Below are 18,216 nucleotides of genomic sequence, written 5' to 3'. Positions count from 1 at the left end.
ACTGTTGAGAGTTTAGCATTCGTCTTGTTGAGTGTCATATGTGCCCCTTGACATGAGCCCCACCTTCCACCATTACCCTGACTCACCTGTTAGGATGGGAGCTGGGCAGGTAGAAGTGGAACTCTACCACACATAGTCCCTCGTCATTCACCTGGCAGTGCTTAAGACAGTGGAGCTCATAGGCAGTGTATGCTCGTCTTACATATACCTGTCCAACCAAGAATAGACAAATGTTAAGTATCTTTATTTTGACTTCAATTCATGTTATTGGACTTTTCATAAAACAGCAGTTAGGTTTATGGGATGAGGAAACCCTTAGGCCTCACAAATTTCCTTAAAATCTCCCATTTTAAGTCCTTAGCAGATCTAGCAAGACTTGGAAACCAACATGTAACATCTTCAGGTGACGCTTAGTCAACTTGGACCAATTCCACAAAGCCAGTTTTGACGGACTGTTTTCAAAATTTGAAACATGATTTTAGAGCTTATTTTCAAGCCCTGTAAATTAAAATTTTGACGACCTCATCAATGTTATCTTAAGACAAATGTGTGAAAATTTCAACTTGTAAAACAAAAAACTAAGATCTGTGACACTGTTTTAAATTTCACTCCAGTCAAAAATGTCTTTGTGGAATAAGTCCTGAAGCAGTGAAGATGGCTTGGCCACAAAAAGGCCTCATAAATAGGCTTAAAAGCCAAGATAGTTGGAATATCAGACTATATATCAAAATCTTTGTCTGCATGTCTAATGTTTGATTTTCTCTTCACAGCCATTCTACTGATCTGCTTCACACTTGCAAGTGTACTGATGAGGACACGAGGAAAAGGCGATGACGAGGACTTTAAACATTAAGTACATGTATTTCGTATACAAACAAAGCAATGATGATGTCACAAATCCTTCACTTTATAAATACATGCTTTCCTGAGCTGTAGATAAAGTGAATACATGCAACTTACACTGTGTGGCAGACATAATTAATTTTCAACCAGCACTGCACTTGTTTTACACTAACGACTTGCTTATAGCTAATACTAATATAGTCAAGTGCAACTTGAAACCTAGTTTTTACTTAGATCTTGATCTATCAGTGTCAATAATTTATTGGTACAATTAATCCATGGAGTTACTTGCGAGAACAGACTCACCTCAAGGGCAGCCATGCGCACCAGGACATTAGGATGGTACAGAAAATCCTGCAGCACATCGTGTATGGCTGTCTCGGACATAATCAATTTCTGACAAAAGAAAACAGAAATTGTCACACAAGAATACAAAATGAATGAATGATTATGGTTTACTGCCACGTCAGCAACATTTCCGCATGGCAAGGACCTGTTTAAGGTAGGAGGCAGTGTAGAATACAAAAATATTCTGTGGATTACACATACATTGGCTCATCATGTACTTGTACATTTATTTATTTATTTATCTGATTGGTGTTTTACGCCGTACTCAGGAATATTTCACTTAAACAACGGTGGCCAGCATTATGGTGGGAGGAAACCAAGCAGAGCCCAGGGGAAACCCATGACCATCCGCAAGCTGGACTTGATCTCACAGCGACCACATTGGTGAGAGACTCCTGGGTCATTACACTGTGCTAGCGCGCTAACCAAATGAGCCACGAAGGCCCCCATGTACTTGTACAAGAAAAACAATGGTTGTGTATATGTGTTCAGTGCTGTGCGAAACATACACTGCACATGCTGACCACATGTTGACCACATGATGACCACATGTTGACCACATGATGACCACATGTTGACCACGTGATGACCACATGTCACGATAATAAAAGGTAAATTAATCACAGGGCACCTTGTAAGCTACCAAGCACACAGCCTTTATAAAAAATAACAGTTAAAGGTTTCCTCTCCCTCCCCTCCCCCAAAACTCCCCTTATGGGTGGCTGGTACTTTTATTTCTTTTATTGGTTAGTAAATATGGTTATAATAATTAATATCTGACCTGTAGGTTTTCTGGACAGAAATCGTGACCGTATATGTCAATGGCTGAGAGGAAAATAGACTCCATCTGGTTATGCCGTAGTTCATATGGAGGTTGGTGAGCAGCTATCAGCACCTACAACATACCAAAAAATTTACTTATTTACTTGACTGGTGGTTGACACCGTACTCAAGACATAATGAAAAATGGTGGTTAGTTCAGGTCAGAATGTTATGATGACTTGTGCACACTAATGTACACATAACACACCCAAACAAGGCTGCAAGTGAAAGCTCTGGTGTATGTACTGCGGAGTAATACCTGACTTCTGGATCAGGCATGGATTTATAGCTATCGTGCATGTAATGCGGAGTAATATCTGACTTCTAGGCCAGGCATGGATTTATAGCTCTGGTGTATGTAATGTGGAGTAATACATGACTTCTAGATCAGGCATGGATTTATATCTCTGGTGTATGTAATGCGGAGTAATATCCGACTTCTAGGCCAGGCATGGGTTTATAGCTCTTGGTGTATGTAATGCGGAGTAATACATGACTTCTAGACGAGGCATGGATTTATAGCTATGGTGTATGTAATGCAGAGTAATACCTGACTTCTAGATGAGGCATGGATTTATAGCTATAGTGTATGTAATGCGGAGTAATACCTGACTTCTAGGCCAGGCATGGATTTATAGCTATGGTGGTGTATGTAATGCGGAGTAATACCTGACTTTTAGACAGGGCATGGATTTATAGCTCTGGTGTATGTAATGCAGAGTAATATGTGACTTCTAGATGAGGCATGGATTTATAGCTATGGTGTATGTAATGCGGAGTAATACCTGACTTCTAGGCCAGGCATGGATTTATAGTTCTGGTGTATGTGATGTGGAGTAATACCTGACTTCTACGCCAGGCATGGATTTATAGCTCTGGTGTATGTAATGCGGAGTAATATGTGACTTCTAGATCAGGCATGGATTTATAGCTCTGGTGTATGTAATGCGGAGTAATATCTGACTTCTAGGCCAGGCATGGATTTATAGCTCTGGTGTATGTAATGCGGAGTAATACATGACTTTTAGACAGGGCATGGATTTATAGCTCTGGTGTATGTAATGCAGAGTAATATGTGACTTCTAGATGAGGCATGGATTTATAGCTATGGTGTATGTAATGCGGAGTAATACCTGACTTCTAGGCCAGGCATGGATTTATAGCTCTGGTGTATGTAATGCGGAGTAATATCTGACTTCTAGATCAGGCATGGATTTATAGCTCTGGTGTATGTAATGCGGAGTAATATCTGACTTCTAGGCCAGGCATGGATTTATAGCTCTGGTGTATGTAATGCGGATTAATACCTGACTTCTAGATGAGGCATGGATTTATAGCTATGGTGTATGTAATGCAGAGTAATACCTGACTTCTAGATGAGGCATGGATTTATAGCTCTGGTGTATGTAATGCGGAGTAATATGTGACTTCTAGATCAGGCATGGATTTATAGCTCTGGTGTATGTAATGCGGAGTAATATCTGACTTCTAGGCCAGGCATGGATTTATAGCTATCGTGCATGTAATGCGGAGTAATATCTGACTTCTAGGCCAGGCATGGATTTATAGCTATCGTGCATGTAATGTGGAGTAATACCTGACTTCTAGGCCAGGCATGGATTTATAGCTCTGGTGTATGTAATGCGGAGTAATATGTGACTTCTAGATCAGGCATGGATTTATAGCTCTGGTGTATGTAATGCGGAGTAATATCCGACTTCTAGGCCAGGCATGGACTTATAGCTCTGGTGTATGTAATGCGGAGTAATACATGACTTTTAGACAGGGCATGGATTTATAGTTCTGGTGTATGTAATGCGGAGTAATACCTGACTTCAAGACAGGGCATGGATTTATAGCTCTGGTGTATGTAATGCGGAGTAATACCCGACTTCTAGATGAGGTATGGATTTATAGCTAGGGTGTATGTAATGCGAAGTAATACCTTACTTCTACGCCAGGCATGGGTTTGTAGCTCTGGTGTATGTAATGCAGAGTTATACCTGACTTCTAGGCCAGGCATGGATTTATAGCTCTGGTGTATGTAATGCGGAGTAATACCTGACTTCTAAATCAGGCATGGATTTATATCTCTGGTGTATGTAATGTGGAGTAATATGTGACTTCCAGACAGGGCATGGATTTATAGCTCTGATGTATGTAATGCGGAATAATACCTGACTTCTAGGCCAGGCATGGATTTATAGCTCTGGTGTATGTAATGCAGAGTAATACCTGACTTCTAGATCAGGCATGGATTTATATCTCTGGTGTATGTAATGTGGAGTAATATGTGACTTCCAGACAGGGCATGGATTTATAGCTCTGGTGTATGTAATGCGGAGAAATATGTGACTTCCAGACAGGGCATGGATTTATAGCTCTGATGTATGTAATGCGGAGTAATATGTGACTTCCAGCCAGGGCATGGATTTATAGCTCTGGTGTATGTAATGCGGAGAAATATGTGACTTCCAGACAGGGCATGGATTTATAGCTCTGATGTATGTAATGCGGAGTAATATGTGACTTCCAGACAGGGCATGGATTTATAGCTCTGATGTATGTAATGCGGAGTAATATGTGACTTCCAGCCAGGGCATGGATTTATAGCTCTGATGTATGTAATGCGGAGTAATATGTGACTTCCAGCCAGGGCATGGATTTATAGCTCTGATGTATGTAATGCAGAGTAATATGTGACTTCCAGCCAGGGCATGGATTTATAGCTCTGGTGTATGTAATGCGGAGAAATATGTGACTTCCAGACAGGGCATGGATTTATAGCTCTGATGTATGTAATGCGGAGAAATATGTGACTTCCAGACAGGGCATGGATTTATAGCTCTGATGTATGTAATGCGGAGTAATATGTGACTTCCAGCCAGGGCATGGATTTATAGCTCTGATGTATGTAATGCGGAGTAATATGTGACTTCCAGCCAGGGCATGGATTTATAGCTCTGATGTATGTAATGCAGAGTAATTCCTGACTTCTAGATCAGGCATGGATTTATAGCTCTGGCATATGTAATGCAGAGTAATACCTGACTTCTAGGCCAGGCATGGATTTATAGCTCTGGTGTATGTAATGCAGAGTAATATGTGACTTCTAGATCAGGCATGGATTTATAGCTCTGGTGTATGTAATGTGGAGTAATATATGACTTCCAAACAGGGCATGGATTTATAGCTCTGATGTATGTAATGCGGAATAACACCTGACTTCTAGGCCAGGCATGGATTTATAGCTCTGGTGTATGTAATGCAGAGTAATATGTGACTTCTAGATCAGGCATGGATTTATAGCTCTGGTGTATGTAATGCGGAGTAATACCTGACTTCTAAATCAGGCATGGATTTATATCTCTGGTGTATGTAATGTGGAGTAATATGTGACTTCCAGACAGGGCATGGATTTATAGCTCTGATGTATGTAATGCGGAATAATACCTGACTTCTAGGCCAGGCATGGATTTATAGCTCTGGTGTATGTAATGCAGAGTAATACCTGACTTCTAGATCAGGCATGGATTTATATCTCTGGTGTATGTAATGTGGAGTAATATGTGACTTCCAGACAGGGCATGGATTTATAGCTCTGGTGTATGTAATGCGGAGAAATATGTGACTTCCAGACAGGGCATGGATTTATAGCTCTGATGTATGTAATGCAGAGTAATATGTGACTTCCAGCCAGGGCATGGATTTATAGCTCTGGTGTATGTAATGCGGAGAAATATGTGACTTCCAGACAGGGCATGGATTTATAGCTCTGATGTATGTAATGTGGAGTAATATGTGACTTCCAGACAGGGCATGGATTTATAGCTCTGATGTATGTAATGCGGAGTAATATGTGACTTCCAGACAGGGCATGGATTTATAGCTCTGATGTATGTAATGCGGAGTAATATGTGACTTCCAGCCAGGGCATGGATTTATAGCTCTGATGTATGTAATGCGGAGTAATATGTGACTTCCAGCCAGGGCATGGATTTATAGCTCTGATGTATGTAATGCAGAGTAATATGTGACTTCCAGCCAGGGCATGGATTTATAGCTCTGGTGTATGTAATGCGGAGAAATATGTGACTTCCAGACAGGGCATGGATTTATAGCTCTGATGTATGTAATGCGGAGAAATATGTGACTTCCAGACAGGGCATGGATTTATAGCTCTGATGTATGTAATGCGGAGTAATATGTGACTTCCAGCCAGGGCATGGATTTATAGCTCTGATGTATGTAATGCGGAGTAATATGTGACTTCCAGCCAGGGCATGGATTTATAGCTCTGATGTATGTAATGCAGAGTAATTCCTGACTTCTAGATCAGGCATGGATTTATAGCTCTGGCATATGTAATGCAGAGTAATACCTGACTTCTAGGCCAGGCATGGATTTATAGCTCTGGTGTATGTAATGCAGAGTAATATGTGACTTCCAAACAGGGCATGGATTTATAGCTCTGATGTATGTAATGCGGAATAACACCTGACTTCTAGGCCAGGCATGGATTTATAGCTCTGGTGTATGTAATGCAGAGTAATATGTGACTTCTAGATCAGGCATGGATTTATAGCTCTGGTGTATGTAATGCAGAGTAATACCTGACTTCTAGGCCAGGCATGGATTTATAGCTCTGGTGTATGTAATGCAGAGTAATATGTGACTTCTAGATCAGGCATGGGTTTATATCTCTGGTGTATGTAATGTGGAGTAATATGTGACTTCCAGACAGGGCATGGATTTATAGCTCTGGTGTATGTAATGCGGAGTAATATGTGACTTTTAGACAGGGCATGGATTTATAGCTATGGTGTATGTAATGCAGAGTAATACCTGACTTCTAGGCCAGGCATGGATTTATAGCTCTGGTGTTTGTAATGCGGATGTAATACGTCATTTCTAGGCCAGGCATGGATTTATAGCTCTGGTGTTTGTAATGCGGAGTAATATGTGACTTCCAGACAGGGCATGGATTTATAGCTCTGGTGTATGTAATGCAGAGTAATACCGGACTTCTAGATCAGGCATGGATTTATAGCTATGGTGTATGTAATGCGGAGTAATATGTGACTTCCAGACAGGGCATGGATTTATAGCTCTGGTGTATGTAATGCAGAGTAATACCTGACTTCTAGATCAGGCATGGATTTATAGCTATGGTGTATGTAATGCGGAGTAATACCTGACTTCTAGGCCAGGCATGGATTTATAGCTCTGATGTATGTAATGCGGAGTAATACCTGACTTCTAGGCCAGGCATGGATTTATAGCTCTGATGTATGTAATGCAGAGTAATACCTGACTTCTACGCCAGGCATGGATTTATAGCTCTGATGTATGTAATGTAGAGTAATATGTGACTTCCAGACAGGGCATGGATTTATAGCTCTGGTGTATGTAATGCGGAGTAATATCTGACTTCTAGACCAGGCATGGATTTATAGCTTTGGTGTATGTAATGCGGAGTAATACCTGACTTCTAGACAGGGCATGGATTTATAGCTCTGGTGTATGTAATGCAGAGTAATACCTGACTTCTAGGCCAGGCATGGATTTATAGCTCTGATGTATGGAATGCAGAGTAATACCTGACTTCTAGGCCAGGCATGGATTTATAGCTCTGGTGTATGTAATGCAGAGTAATATGTGACTTCCAGACAGGGCATGGATTTATAGCTCTGGTGTATGTAATGCGGAGTAATATGTGACTTCCAGACAGGGCATGGATTTATAGCTCTGGTGTATGTAATGCAGAGTAATACCTGACTTCTAGGCCAGGCATGGATTTATAGCTCTGGTGTTTGTAATGCAGAGAAATACCGGACTTCTAGATCAGGCATGGATTTATAGCTCTGGTGTATGTAATGCGGAGTAATATGTGACTTCCAGACAGGGCATGGATTTATAGCTCTGGTGTTTGTAATGCAGAGTAATACCTGACTTCTACGCCAGGCATGGATTTATAGCTCTGGTGTATGTAATGCGGATGTAATACCTGACTTCTAGGCCAGGCATGGATTTATAGCTCTGGTGTTTGTAATGCAGAGTAATACCGGACTTCTAGATCAGGCATGGATTTATATCTCTGGTGTATGTAATGTAGAGTAATATGTGACTTCCAGACAGAGCATTGATTTATAGCTCTGATGTATGTAATGCAGAGTAATACCTGACTTCTAGGCCAGGCATGGATTTATAGCTCTGGTGTATGTAATGCAGAGTAATATGTGACTTCTAGATCAGGCATGGATTTATATCTCTGGTGTATGTAATGTGGAGTAATATATGACTTCCAAACAGGGCATGGATTTATAGCTCTGATGTATGTACTGCGGAATAATACCTGACTTCTAGGCCATGCATGGATTTATAGCTCTGGTGTATGTAATGCAGAGTAATATGTGACTTCTAGATCAGGCATGGATTTATATCTCTGGTGTATGTAATGTGGAGTAATATGTGACTTCCAGACAGGGCATGGATTTATACCTCTGGTGTATTTAATGCGGAGTAATATGTGACTTTTAGACAGGGCATGGATTTATAGCTCTGGTGTATGTAATGCAGAGTAATACCTGACTTCTAGGCCAGGCATGGATTTATAGCTCTGGTGTTTGTAATGCAGAGTAATACCGGACTTCTAGATCAGGCATGGATTTATAGCTCTGGTGTATGTAATGCGGAGTAATATGTGACTTCCAGCCAGGGCATGGATTTATAGCTCTGATGTATGTAATGCAGAGTAATATGTGACTTCCAGACAGGGCATGGATTTATAGCTCTGGTGTATGTAATGCGGAGAAATATGTGACTTCCAGACAGGGCATGGATTTATAGCTCTGATGTATGTAATGCGGAGAAATATGTGACTTCCAGACAGGGCATGGATTTATAGCTCTGATGTATGTAATGCGGAGTAATATGTGACTTCCAGCCAGGGCATGGATTTATAGCTCTGATGTATGTAATGCAGAGTAATTCCTGACTTCTAGATCAGGCATGGATTTATAGCTCTGGCATATGTAATGCAGAGTAATACCTGACTTCTAGGCCAGGCATGGATTTATAGCTCTGGTGTATGTAATGCAGAGTAATATGTGACTTCTAGATCAGGCATGGATTTATAGCTCTGGTGTATGTAATGTGGAGTAATATATGACTTCCAAACAGGGCATGGATTTATAGCTCTGATGTATGTAATGCGGAATAACACCTGACTTCTAGGCCAGGCATGGATTTATAGCTCTGGTGTATGTAATGCAGAGTAATATGTGACTTCTAGATCAGGCATGGATTTATAGCTCTGGTGTATGTAATGCAGAGTAATACCTGACTTCTAGGCCAGGCATGGATTTATAGCTCTGGTGTATGTAATGCAGAGTAATATGTGACTTCTAGATCAGGCATGGGTTTATATCTCTGGTGTATGTAATGTGGAGTAATATGTGACTTCCAGACAGGGCATGGATTTATAGCTCTGGTGTATGTAATGCGGAGTAATATGTGACTTTTAGACAGGGCATGGATTTATAGCTATGGTGTATGTAATGCAGAGTAATACCTGACTTCTAGGCCAGGCATGGATTTATAGCTCTGGTGTTTGTAATGCGGATGTAATACGTCATTTCTAGGCCAGGCATGGATTTATAGCTCTGGTGTTTGTAATGCAGAGTAATACCGGACTTCTAGATCAGGCATGGATTTATATCTCTGGTGTATGTAATGCGGAGTAATACCGGACTTCTAGATCAGGCATGGATTTATATCTCTGGTGTATGTAATGCGGAGTAATATGTGACTTCCAGACAGGGCATGGATTTATAGCTCTGGTGTATGTAATGCAGAGTAATACATGACTTCTAGATCAGGCATGGATTTATAGCTATGGTGTATGTAATGCGGAGTAATATGTGACTTCCAGACAGGGCATGGATTTATAGCTCTGGTGTATGTAATGCAGAGTAATACCTGACTTCTAGATCAGGCATGGATTTATAGCTATGGTGTATGTAATGCGGAGTAATACCTGACTTCTAGGCCAGGCATGGATTTATAGCTCTGATGTATGTAATGCGGAGTAATACCTGACTTCTAGGCCAGGCATGGATTTATAGCTCTGATGTATGTAATGCGGAGTAATACCTGACTTCTACGCCAGGCATGGATTTATAGCTCTGATGTATGTAATGTAGAGTAATATGTGACTTCTAGACAGGGCATGGATTTATAGCTCTGGTGTATGTAATGCGGAGTAATATCTGACTTCTAGACCAGGCATGGATTTATAGCTTTGGTGTATGTAATGCGGAGTAATACCTGACTTCTAGACAAGGCATGGATTTATAGCTCTGGTGTATGTAATGCAGAGTAATACCTGACTTCTAGGCCAGGCATGGATTTATAGCTCTGATGTATGGAATGCAGAGTAATACCTGACTTCTAGGCCAGGCATGGATTTATAGCTCTGGTGTATGTAATGCAAAGTAATATGTGACTTCCAGACAGGGCATGGATTTATAGCTCTGATGTATGTAATGCAGAGTAATATGTGACTTCCAGCCAGGGCATGGATTTATAGCTCTGATGTATGTAATGCAGAGTAATACCTGACTTCTAGGCCAGGCATGGATTTATAGCTCTGGTGTTTGTAATGCAGAGTAATACCGGACTTCTAGATCAGGCATGGATTTATATCTCTGGTGTATGTAATGTGGAGTAATATGTGACTTCCAGACAGGGCATGGATTTATAGCTCTGGTGTATGTAATGCGGAGTAATATGTGACTTCCAGACAGGGCATGGATTTATAGCTCTGGTGTATGTAATGCAGAGTAATACCTGACTTCTAGGCCAGGCATGGATTTATAGCTCTGGTGTTTGTAATGCAGAGTAATATCGGACTTCTAGATCAGGCATGGATTTATAGCTCTGGTGTATGTAATGCGGAGTAATATGTGACTTCCAGACAGGGCATGGATTTATAGCTCTGGTGTTTGTAATGCAGAGTAATACCTGACTTCTACGCCAGGCATGGATTTATAGCTCTGGTGTATGTAATGCGGATGTAATACCTGACTTCTAGGCCAGGCATGGATTTATAGCTCTGGTGTTTGTAATGCAGAGTAATACCGGACTTCTAGATCAGGCATGGATTTATATCTCTGGTGTATGTAATGTAGAGTAATATGTGACTTCCAGACAGAGCATTGATTTATAGCTCTGATGTATGTAATGCAGAGTAATACCTGACTTCTAGGCCAGGCATGGATTTATAGCTCTGGTGTATGTAATGCAGAGTAATATGTGACTTCTAGATCAGGCATGGATTTATATCTCTGGTGTATGTAATGTGGAGTAATATATGACTTCCAAACAGGGCATGGATTTATAGCTCTGATGTATGTACTGCGGAATAATACCTGACTTCTAGGCCATGCATGGATTTATAGCTCTGGTGTATGTAATGCAGAGTAATATGTGACTTCTAGATCAGGCATGGATTTATATCTCTGGTGTATGTAATGTGGAGTAATATGTGACTTCCAGACAGGGCATGGATTTATACCTCTGGTGTATTTAATGCGGAGTAATATGTGACTTTTAGACAGGGCATGGATTTATAGCTCTGGTGTATGTAATGCAGAGTAATACCTGACTTCTAGGCCAGGCATGGATTTATAGCTCTGGTGTTTGTAATGCAGAGTAATACCGGACTTCTAGATCAGGCATGGATTTATAGCTCTGGTGTATGTAATGCGGAGTAATATGTGACTTCCAGACAGGGCATGGATTTATAGCTCTGGTGTATGTAATGCAGAGTAATACCTGACTTCTAGGCCAGGCATGGATTTATAGCTCTGGTGTATGTAATGCAGAGTAATACCTGACTTCTAGATCAGGCATGGATTTATAGCTATGGTGTATGTAATGCGGAGTAATACCTGACTTCTAGGCCAGGCATGGATTTATAGCTCTGGTGTATGTAATGCAGAGTAATACCTGACTTCTAGATCAGGCATGGATTTATATCTCTGGTGTATGTAATGCAGAGTAATATGTGACTTCCAGACAGGGCATGGATTTATAGCTATGGTGTATGTAATGCGGAGTAATACCCGACTTCTAGATGAGGTATGGATTTATAGCTCTGATGTATGTAATGTGGAGTAATACCTGACTTCTAGATCAGGCATGGATTTATAGCTCTGGTGTATGTAATGTAGAGTAATTCCTGACTTCTAGGCCAGGCATGGATTTATAGCTCTGGTGTTTGTAATGCAGAGTAATACCTGACTTCTAGGCCAGGCATGGATTTATAGCTCTGGTGTTTGTAATGCAGAGTAATACCTGACTTCTAGGCCAGGCATGGATTTATAGCTCTGATGTATGTAATGCAGAGTAATACCTGACTTCTAGGCCAGGCATGGATTTATAGCTCTGGTGTATGTAATGCAGAGTAATATGTGACTTCCAGACAGGGCATGGATTTATAGCTATGGTGTATGTAATGCAGAGTAATACCTGACTTCTAGATGAGGCATGGATTTATAGCTATGGTGTATGTAATGCAGAGTAATACCTGACTTCTAGGCCAGGCATGGATTTATAGCTCTGGTGTATGTAATGCAGAGTAATACCTGACTTCTAGGCCAGGCATGGATTTATAGCTCTGGTGTTTGTAATGCAGAGTAATACCGGACTTCTAGGCCAGGCATGGATTTATAGCTCTGGTGTATGTAATGTGGAGTAATACATGACTTCTAGATCAGGCATGGATTTATAGCTCTGGTGTATGTAATGCAGAGTAATACCTGACTTCTAGGCCAGGCATGGATTTATAGCTCTGGTGTATGTAATGCGGATGTAATACGTCATTTCTAGGCCAGGCATGGATTTATTAATCTGACTGTTGTTAAACACAATACTCAAGATGTTTTGATTTACATCATGGAGGTGAGTCATCTTGTATCTCATCTTAGGTGAAAAAGTGATTACTAGCTTCAACAATTAGGAAAGAAACCCTGATTTCAGTTTTCAATGTAACTATTCTTCAAAAGTTTTAATTTTAAATCTTAGTCACAACATGCAACAAACATACAATGACAATATAAATCAGTACACTTTAGTACATGATTTAATACCATTTTTAAGGGCATTACATTCAATAAATCTTTCACCCAATGGCAATGAACCTATTGATGCACAAAAGTTTAGAGCTACCACTCAATGTTTTCTAGTTTATAAAACATCCTTTAAATGTAAAACAAAACAAAGGCTTCCCATGTTTTAGCTATTGTCCAAGATGTTTAGAACTGTAGTGTATCGGTAGAACTTACCTGACGGGCTCGAAGTGCTACTTTGGCATTTTCTGACTTGTTCAGAGAGGTCAGTTCATTCAGAATACTGGTCAGCTCATCTGTCAAACCGGGTTCACGCCCACACAGGTGATCCTATAACACAAGTCTCAGACATGCAAACTCACAGAATTCATATCCCATGCTTGATATACAACATTTATGCATAAAGCAAACTGTTTTTTTTTTAACTTAACTTGATCCTGAAACAAATTTAATCTGCATACAATACTTTATCAAAATCCCCCACTGTTTGGAGCACTTATTGCACAGAGATGAAAGCTTGGTAAATAGACAATCAAACACACAGGCAAAAATGAATTTCCTTCATTTTCTGCCACAGAATAGAGTTACAAATTTACTGCCAGAGAGAAAGTTATCCAACTGGTAATAACAACTTGTTTTATATTCCAAATCATCTCTGTTTGTCAGCTTTACAACTGTACAATCAATATGAGTCAAATACTGAAGTCATAATTTCTTTGAAAATAAACCATGATTAAGTTAATCTTTAGTGAGGAACAAATCTTCCCTCATAAATGATGAATTACACAGACAATTAAATAACAATACAAAACTCACAATCAACATGATGATCAGAGCATTCTTTTTGAGAACTGCAGAATGAGAGAAGATGGTGGCTGTGACTGCTGCCATATCATCTTTGTTCCGTTCTCTAAGAGCAGCCACACACTTGTCATAATGACCTGATAAACACAAAGGAAACACGTCAAAACTTCACTGACATTCTGCGGTAGTCTAATGATAGATACTTATCAATCTGACCTTTACCACTGAACTACATTGGCATGCTGATACATTAAATTTATTTATTTTTGGGGGGAGGGGCTGCTGAACCGACACCAACATTCCCTGGATAGTGTAACGATTGAGTGACTTGTATTTATTTATTTATTTGATTGGTGTTTTGCGCCGTACTCAAGAATATTTCACTTATACGACGGTGACCAGCATTATGGTGGGTGGAAAGCCAGCAGAGCCCGGCAGAAACCCATGACCATCCACAGGTTGCTGGCAGACCTTCCCACATACAGCCGGAGAGGAAGCGGGCGACTTGTAACCTGTACAATTAAGCGCTTGCCAGTTAAATCAAGCAGCCCGTAAATTCCAGAGAGGAAGCCAGCATGAGCTCAACTTGACCTCACAGCGACCGCATTGGTAGTTCCTGGGTCATTGCGCCACACTGGCATGCTAGCTCCATCATTCACAGAGGTCCCCGTAAATTTTGACAAAGTCAACCTGAGAGGCAGACATCAGTTTGCCTGTTTGAGGTGACCATGCTTTGAGACAGTTATGGAATTTACACACTTGTAACAATTGCTGTCTGATATTTTCGGCAGCTTAACTGAATGGTAAAAATAAAGTTAAGGCTGGTTGGGAAATATTAACATGACACCATGTTAAGCAGATTCACAGCCGGAGCTGTAAAGCAGGGTAATGAAATAGGTATAGGTAAATCACCCTCTTATGTCATCTTACAGCCAACTCAGCCAGTGCGAAAGTAACTGATTTGTGAAACTTTAAGTCATTTACCCTATTTGTTGTCTTTTAGCTAGAAACAACAAGAAAGAGCAAAAAATGCAATGCTTTTGTTATTGATAACTCACCATCTTGAAACTGGGTCTCCACCCTCAAGTACTGTCTCAGAAATTCCTGTACTACACTCTTCATGTGACCACGGATGCCATTACGATACCTGAAACACATATACAGATAGTCAAACACTGAGGTAGTTTGTTTTTGGAGTTGAATCCTTTTACCTTCAACTACATAAAATTCAAGCTTAGTACATTATGTATGTGTGTAGGTATGTATATGTACATGTATGTATGCTTGGGTTTAAAGTCAAACATAACAATTTTTCAGTCATATGACAACGCCGAGTCACTCGGAATGTGTGTATATGCTGTGCGTTCTTGTGGCAGAGAGAGTCCATGCCATCAAAGCGCTGCCCCTACTGAGGTATCATGACGAAGACACCAGACATGACACCTCACCAAGTCACATTATACTGACACCATGTCACATAACACTGACACCATGTCACATAATACTGACACCAAGCCAATCAGTCCTGTTTCCTTGCTCTAACCTCTCAGTTCTAAGCACCAAGCGACAGGTACCATTTTTTAAAGGTATGACCAACCCAGGTTTGGTATGACACAACCCAGGTTTGATCCCAGGTTCCCCACTATGAGGTGGACACTACAACTATCAAGGTGGTCCTATTAATCCAGTAAATTACCTGCAATTTCACGGAATGCTTATATGCATATGAAGAAACATGTATATATGGTCATGCTTCTCAAAATTCCATCATGAAATCATAAAATACCCTATTAGGTAACATGAAACGAGACAGTCGCTGATTCACATAACTGCTGTCTCAAGGTTGAAAATCAGGGCTCCAAACCAGCTTTGCGATGTAGACAGTGTGATGCTGAGACTGAAGGGTATGATATGCTTCCATCCCTCAACCTGGCACAATGATACTTACATGAAATGTGTATCAGAATTCCAGGTCCAGGTGTCATATTTGTAAGGCTTAAAAATTTACACCTCACTAAAGATTGCCATTGTGATAAAAGTATATTGGTATAAGCTAAGACTAGAGCGGTTAAGATACTCTTCAACAAGATATATAAGTACGACTTGTGAGCCTGAGCCACGCGAACTCATGTCGTGACGACGGAAAACTGCTAAGCTACTCAAATTAGACGAGATGCGTCCTCCAAATAAATGAGACCAATGACGTGATTTCCATTCACTGTTGATACATATTAACAATGATGCACAACAGAACATTGTTTACATGTTTACAGCATGGACTGAGCTGGAAAGCTGTCTTGCGCATGCTAGATCATTATCGCACAGCATCATATGCATAAAAATACATGCAGCTAAAAGATTACATTTTCTCGGCTTAACTTCTACATTTTACAACTTGATTCTTATGATAGGCTAAAGCTTAAGGGTAGGTCGTTTTCACTTTTATTTCACACCCAACCCGATAAAACCCCCAAATAATGACTCAGAAATGTATTTTACACGTAACTATCATTCAGCTTGCAAAAAAACAAAAAAAAAACAAGAAGAGGGCGGGATCTAGATCTGCCGAACTTGAAGACATACACAGATAACGATAACAACACTCGTAAGTCGTTCACGAGTATCTTAACCTCTCTGATATCAATGAACTGTGACTTGCCTTTGGACTAACTGGACAATACCCTGTGTGGTCAAGAAGAACACATCTCGGTCATCTCTTCTGTTTAATGTGGCCGCATGTCCGTCAATCACATTGGCTATCTAGACAACGGGGTAAAGTATAAAAGATATGTAAAATATCTACGATGTCAAGACAGTCATGTGGAATTATCACTAAAGCCAAGAAGCTGAATTATACAGTACATGTAATTATCTATACACTAAACTGTGTACAAAATAGATCCTGATTTCTTACAGGTATGTCATTAAATGGCAATAAACACATAAACCTACATTTAAAGAAGACCATTTTACTTATTTTTGTATTCACATATTTACACAATTTTATTTAAGAACTGACAAAACGAATTAAGTGTAGTTTTTGCTTTTTGTAATTTATAGTGTGTTTCTGTATATGAAGGAGGTGGAAAGAGGTGGTGATACTTTAAACAGAACTTCTGCAACATTTCAAATTTCAATAACATAATCTTAAAATAAAGATACAACTTTAAAAAACTTAAAAAAAAAAACTGAGAAAAATAATCTCCTTCCAAAGAAGTATTTTTAAGAAGTTTTTCATCTATGTATGTAGATTCAACAATGTGAATCTCTAAGTTAGCTACATTATTTACAACAAAACTTCCATAGAAACTTACAGATTTCACAAAACATTACCATCACTATACCTTTTGGTCACAATATTTAAAATAGTATTTAAAAAGTAACATATGACTTCAATATTTTTAAAGATGTATGATGGAGTTTCTACATGCATTTTCATAACCACAACAGGGAATATTTTCCTGCTTGAAGTAATTCAGGCCTATGATGTGTAGTCCTTCGCTCATTCTACCTTTTGCGATGAAGACTCATGGACAAACTGTAAACGCAATACCTCTGTATTTCAAGAGAACTATAGTCAATGTGGCTTGGGGTGAGTCAACATTGCACAGGAAAAGCAATTTCTTTGCATAATTTACAGTTTCCACTAGATATTCCTGTTTACACACAGGTTTTAATTCAATACAATTCAATCTGCATCCTTCTAAACCAAAAACACAGTTATCAATATGCCCTATGTAAAAGTTCTCTAAAAGAACATCTCATTTTTGATTTTCACTGACAATTACACTTTTTCAATTAGAATAACCTTGAAGAAAAACTGAACCAATGAATGACATCAGCAAAAAAATATGAATCAAACTTTCATTATCAGAAAGCAAGCATTAACTCAGCTGTCAAACCTTTGCCCCTAATGGCCACTCCTCTGACTGCTGGTACCACTGTTAACATCAAAACTATCTTACAGCATTAAAAATAATTCAACTCCAATAGCGGTACATGTATTATTATTATCATTACTGGTATTATTTCCATCTTAATTAGCCTCAACTAAAGAATTACCTGTGAACTCTTACCACTCAATCAAACCATGAATGGATCCATTCATGATTAGATTGGTGTTCTCACACTGGGGTGGTACAGAGGGATGTGTATTTTCCTGGCATACATACAGTAACTGAGATTCTGTTTGTTGATTTCTTCATGTTTTATACCATATGGAAGATTTTTTTCCCTCTATCACATGTTAGGATGTATTCAGGAACCT

At 39.7% G+C, this 18,216-nt stretch overlaps 1 protein-coding gene across 3 annotated transcripts in view; it reads right to left on the bottom strand.

The window, feature by feature from the left end:
* The window catches only part of LOC135482217 (acetyl-CoA carboxylase-like), a 69,119-nt gene that overhangs the window by 24,912 nt on the left and 25,991 nt on the right, over positions 1-18,216 (bottom strand). For 2 of the 3 annotated variants that reach the window (XM_064762086.1, XM_064762087.1), the window contains exons 22-29: positions 17,852-17,890; positions 16,609-16,709; positions 15,008-15,096; positions 13,962-14,086; positions 13,362-13,475; positions 1,973-2,086; positions 1,150-1,239; positions 87-208 (exon numbers count right to left, since the gene is read on the bottom strand). In XM_064762086.1, coding sequence (XP_064618156.1) covers positions 87-208; positions 1,150-1,239; positions 1,973-2,086; positions 13,362-13,475; positions 13,962-14,086; positions 15,008-15,096; positions 16,609-16,709; positions 17,852-17,890 — 794 coding nt within the window. The remainder of the gene's footprint in view (positions 1-86; positions 209-1,149; positions 1,240-1,972; positions 2,087-13,361; positions 13,476-13,961; positions 14,087-15,007; positions 15,097-16,608; positions 16,710-17,851; positions 17,891-18,216) is intronic. The other variant, XM_064762089.1, reaches the window with a different exon arrangement.

The sequence above is a fragment of the Liolophura sinensis genome, chromosome 1, assembly GCF_032854445.1.
Source record: "Liolophura sinensis isolate JHLJ2023 chromosome 1, CUHK_Ljap_v2, whole genome shotgun sequence".
NCBI lineage: Eukaryota > Metazoa > Mollusca > Polyplacophora > Chitonida > Chitonidae > Liolophura > Liolophura sinensis.
The sequence above is the reverse complement of the archived record's forward strand: the minus strand, read 5'-3'. Positions and strand labels throughout refer to the sequence as shown.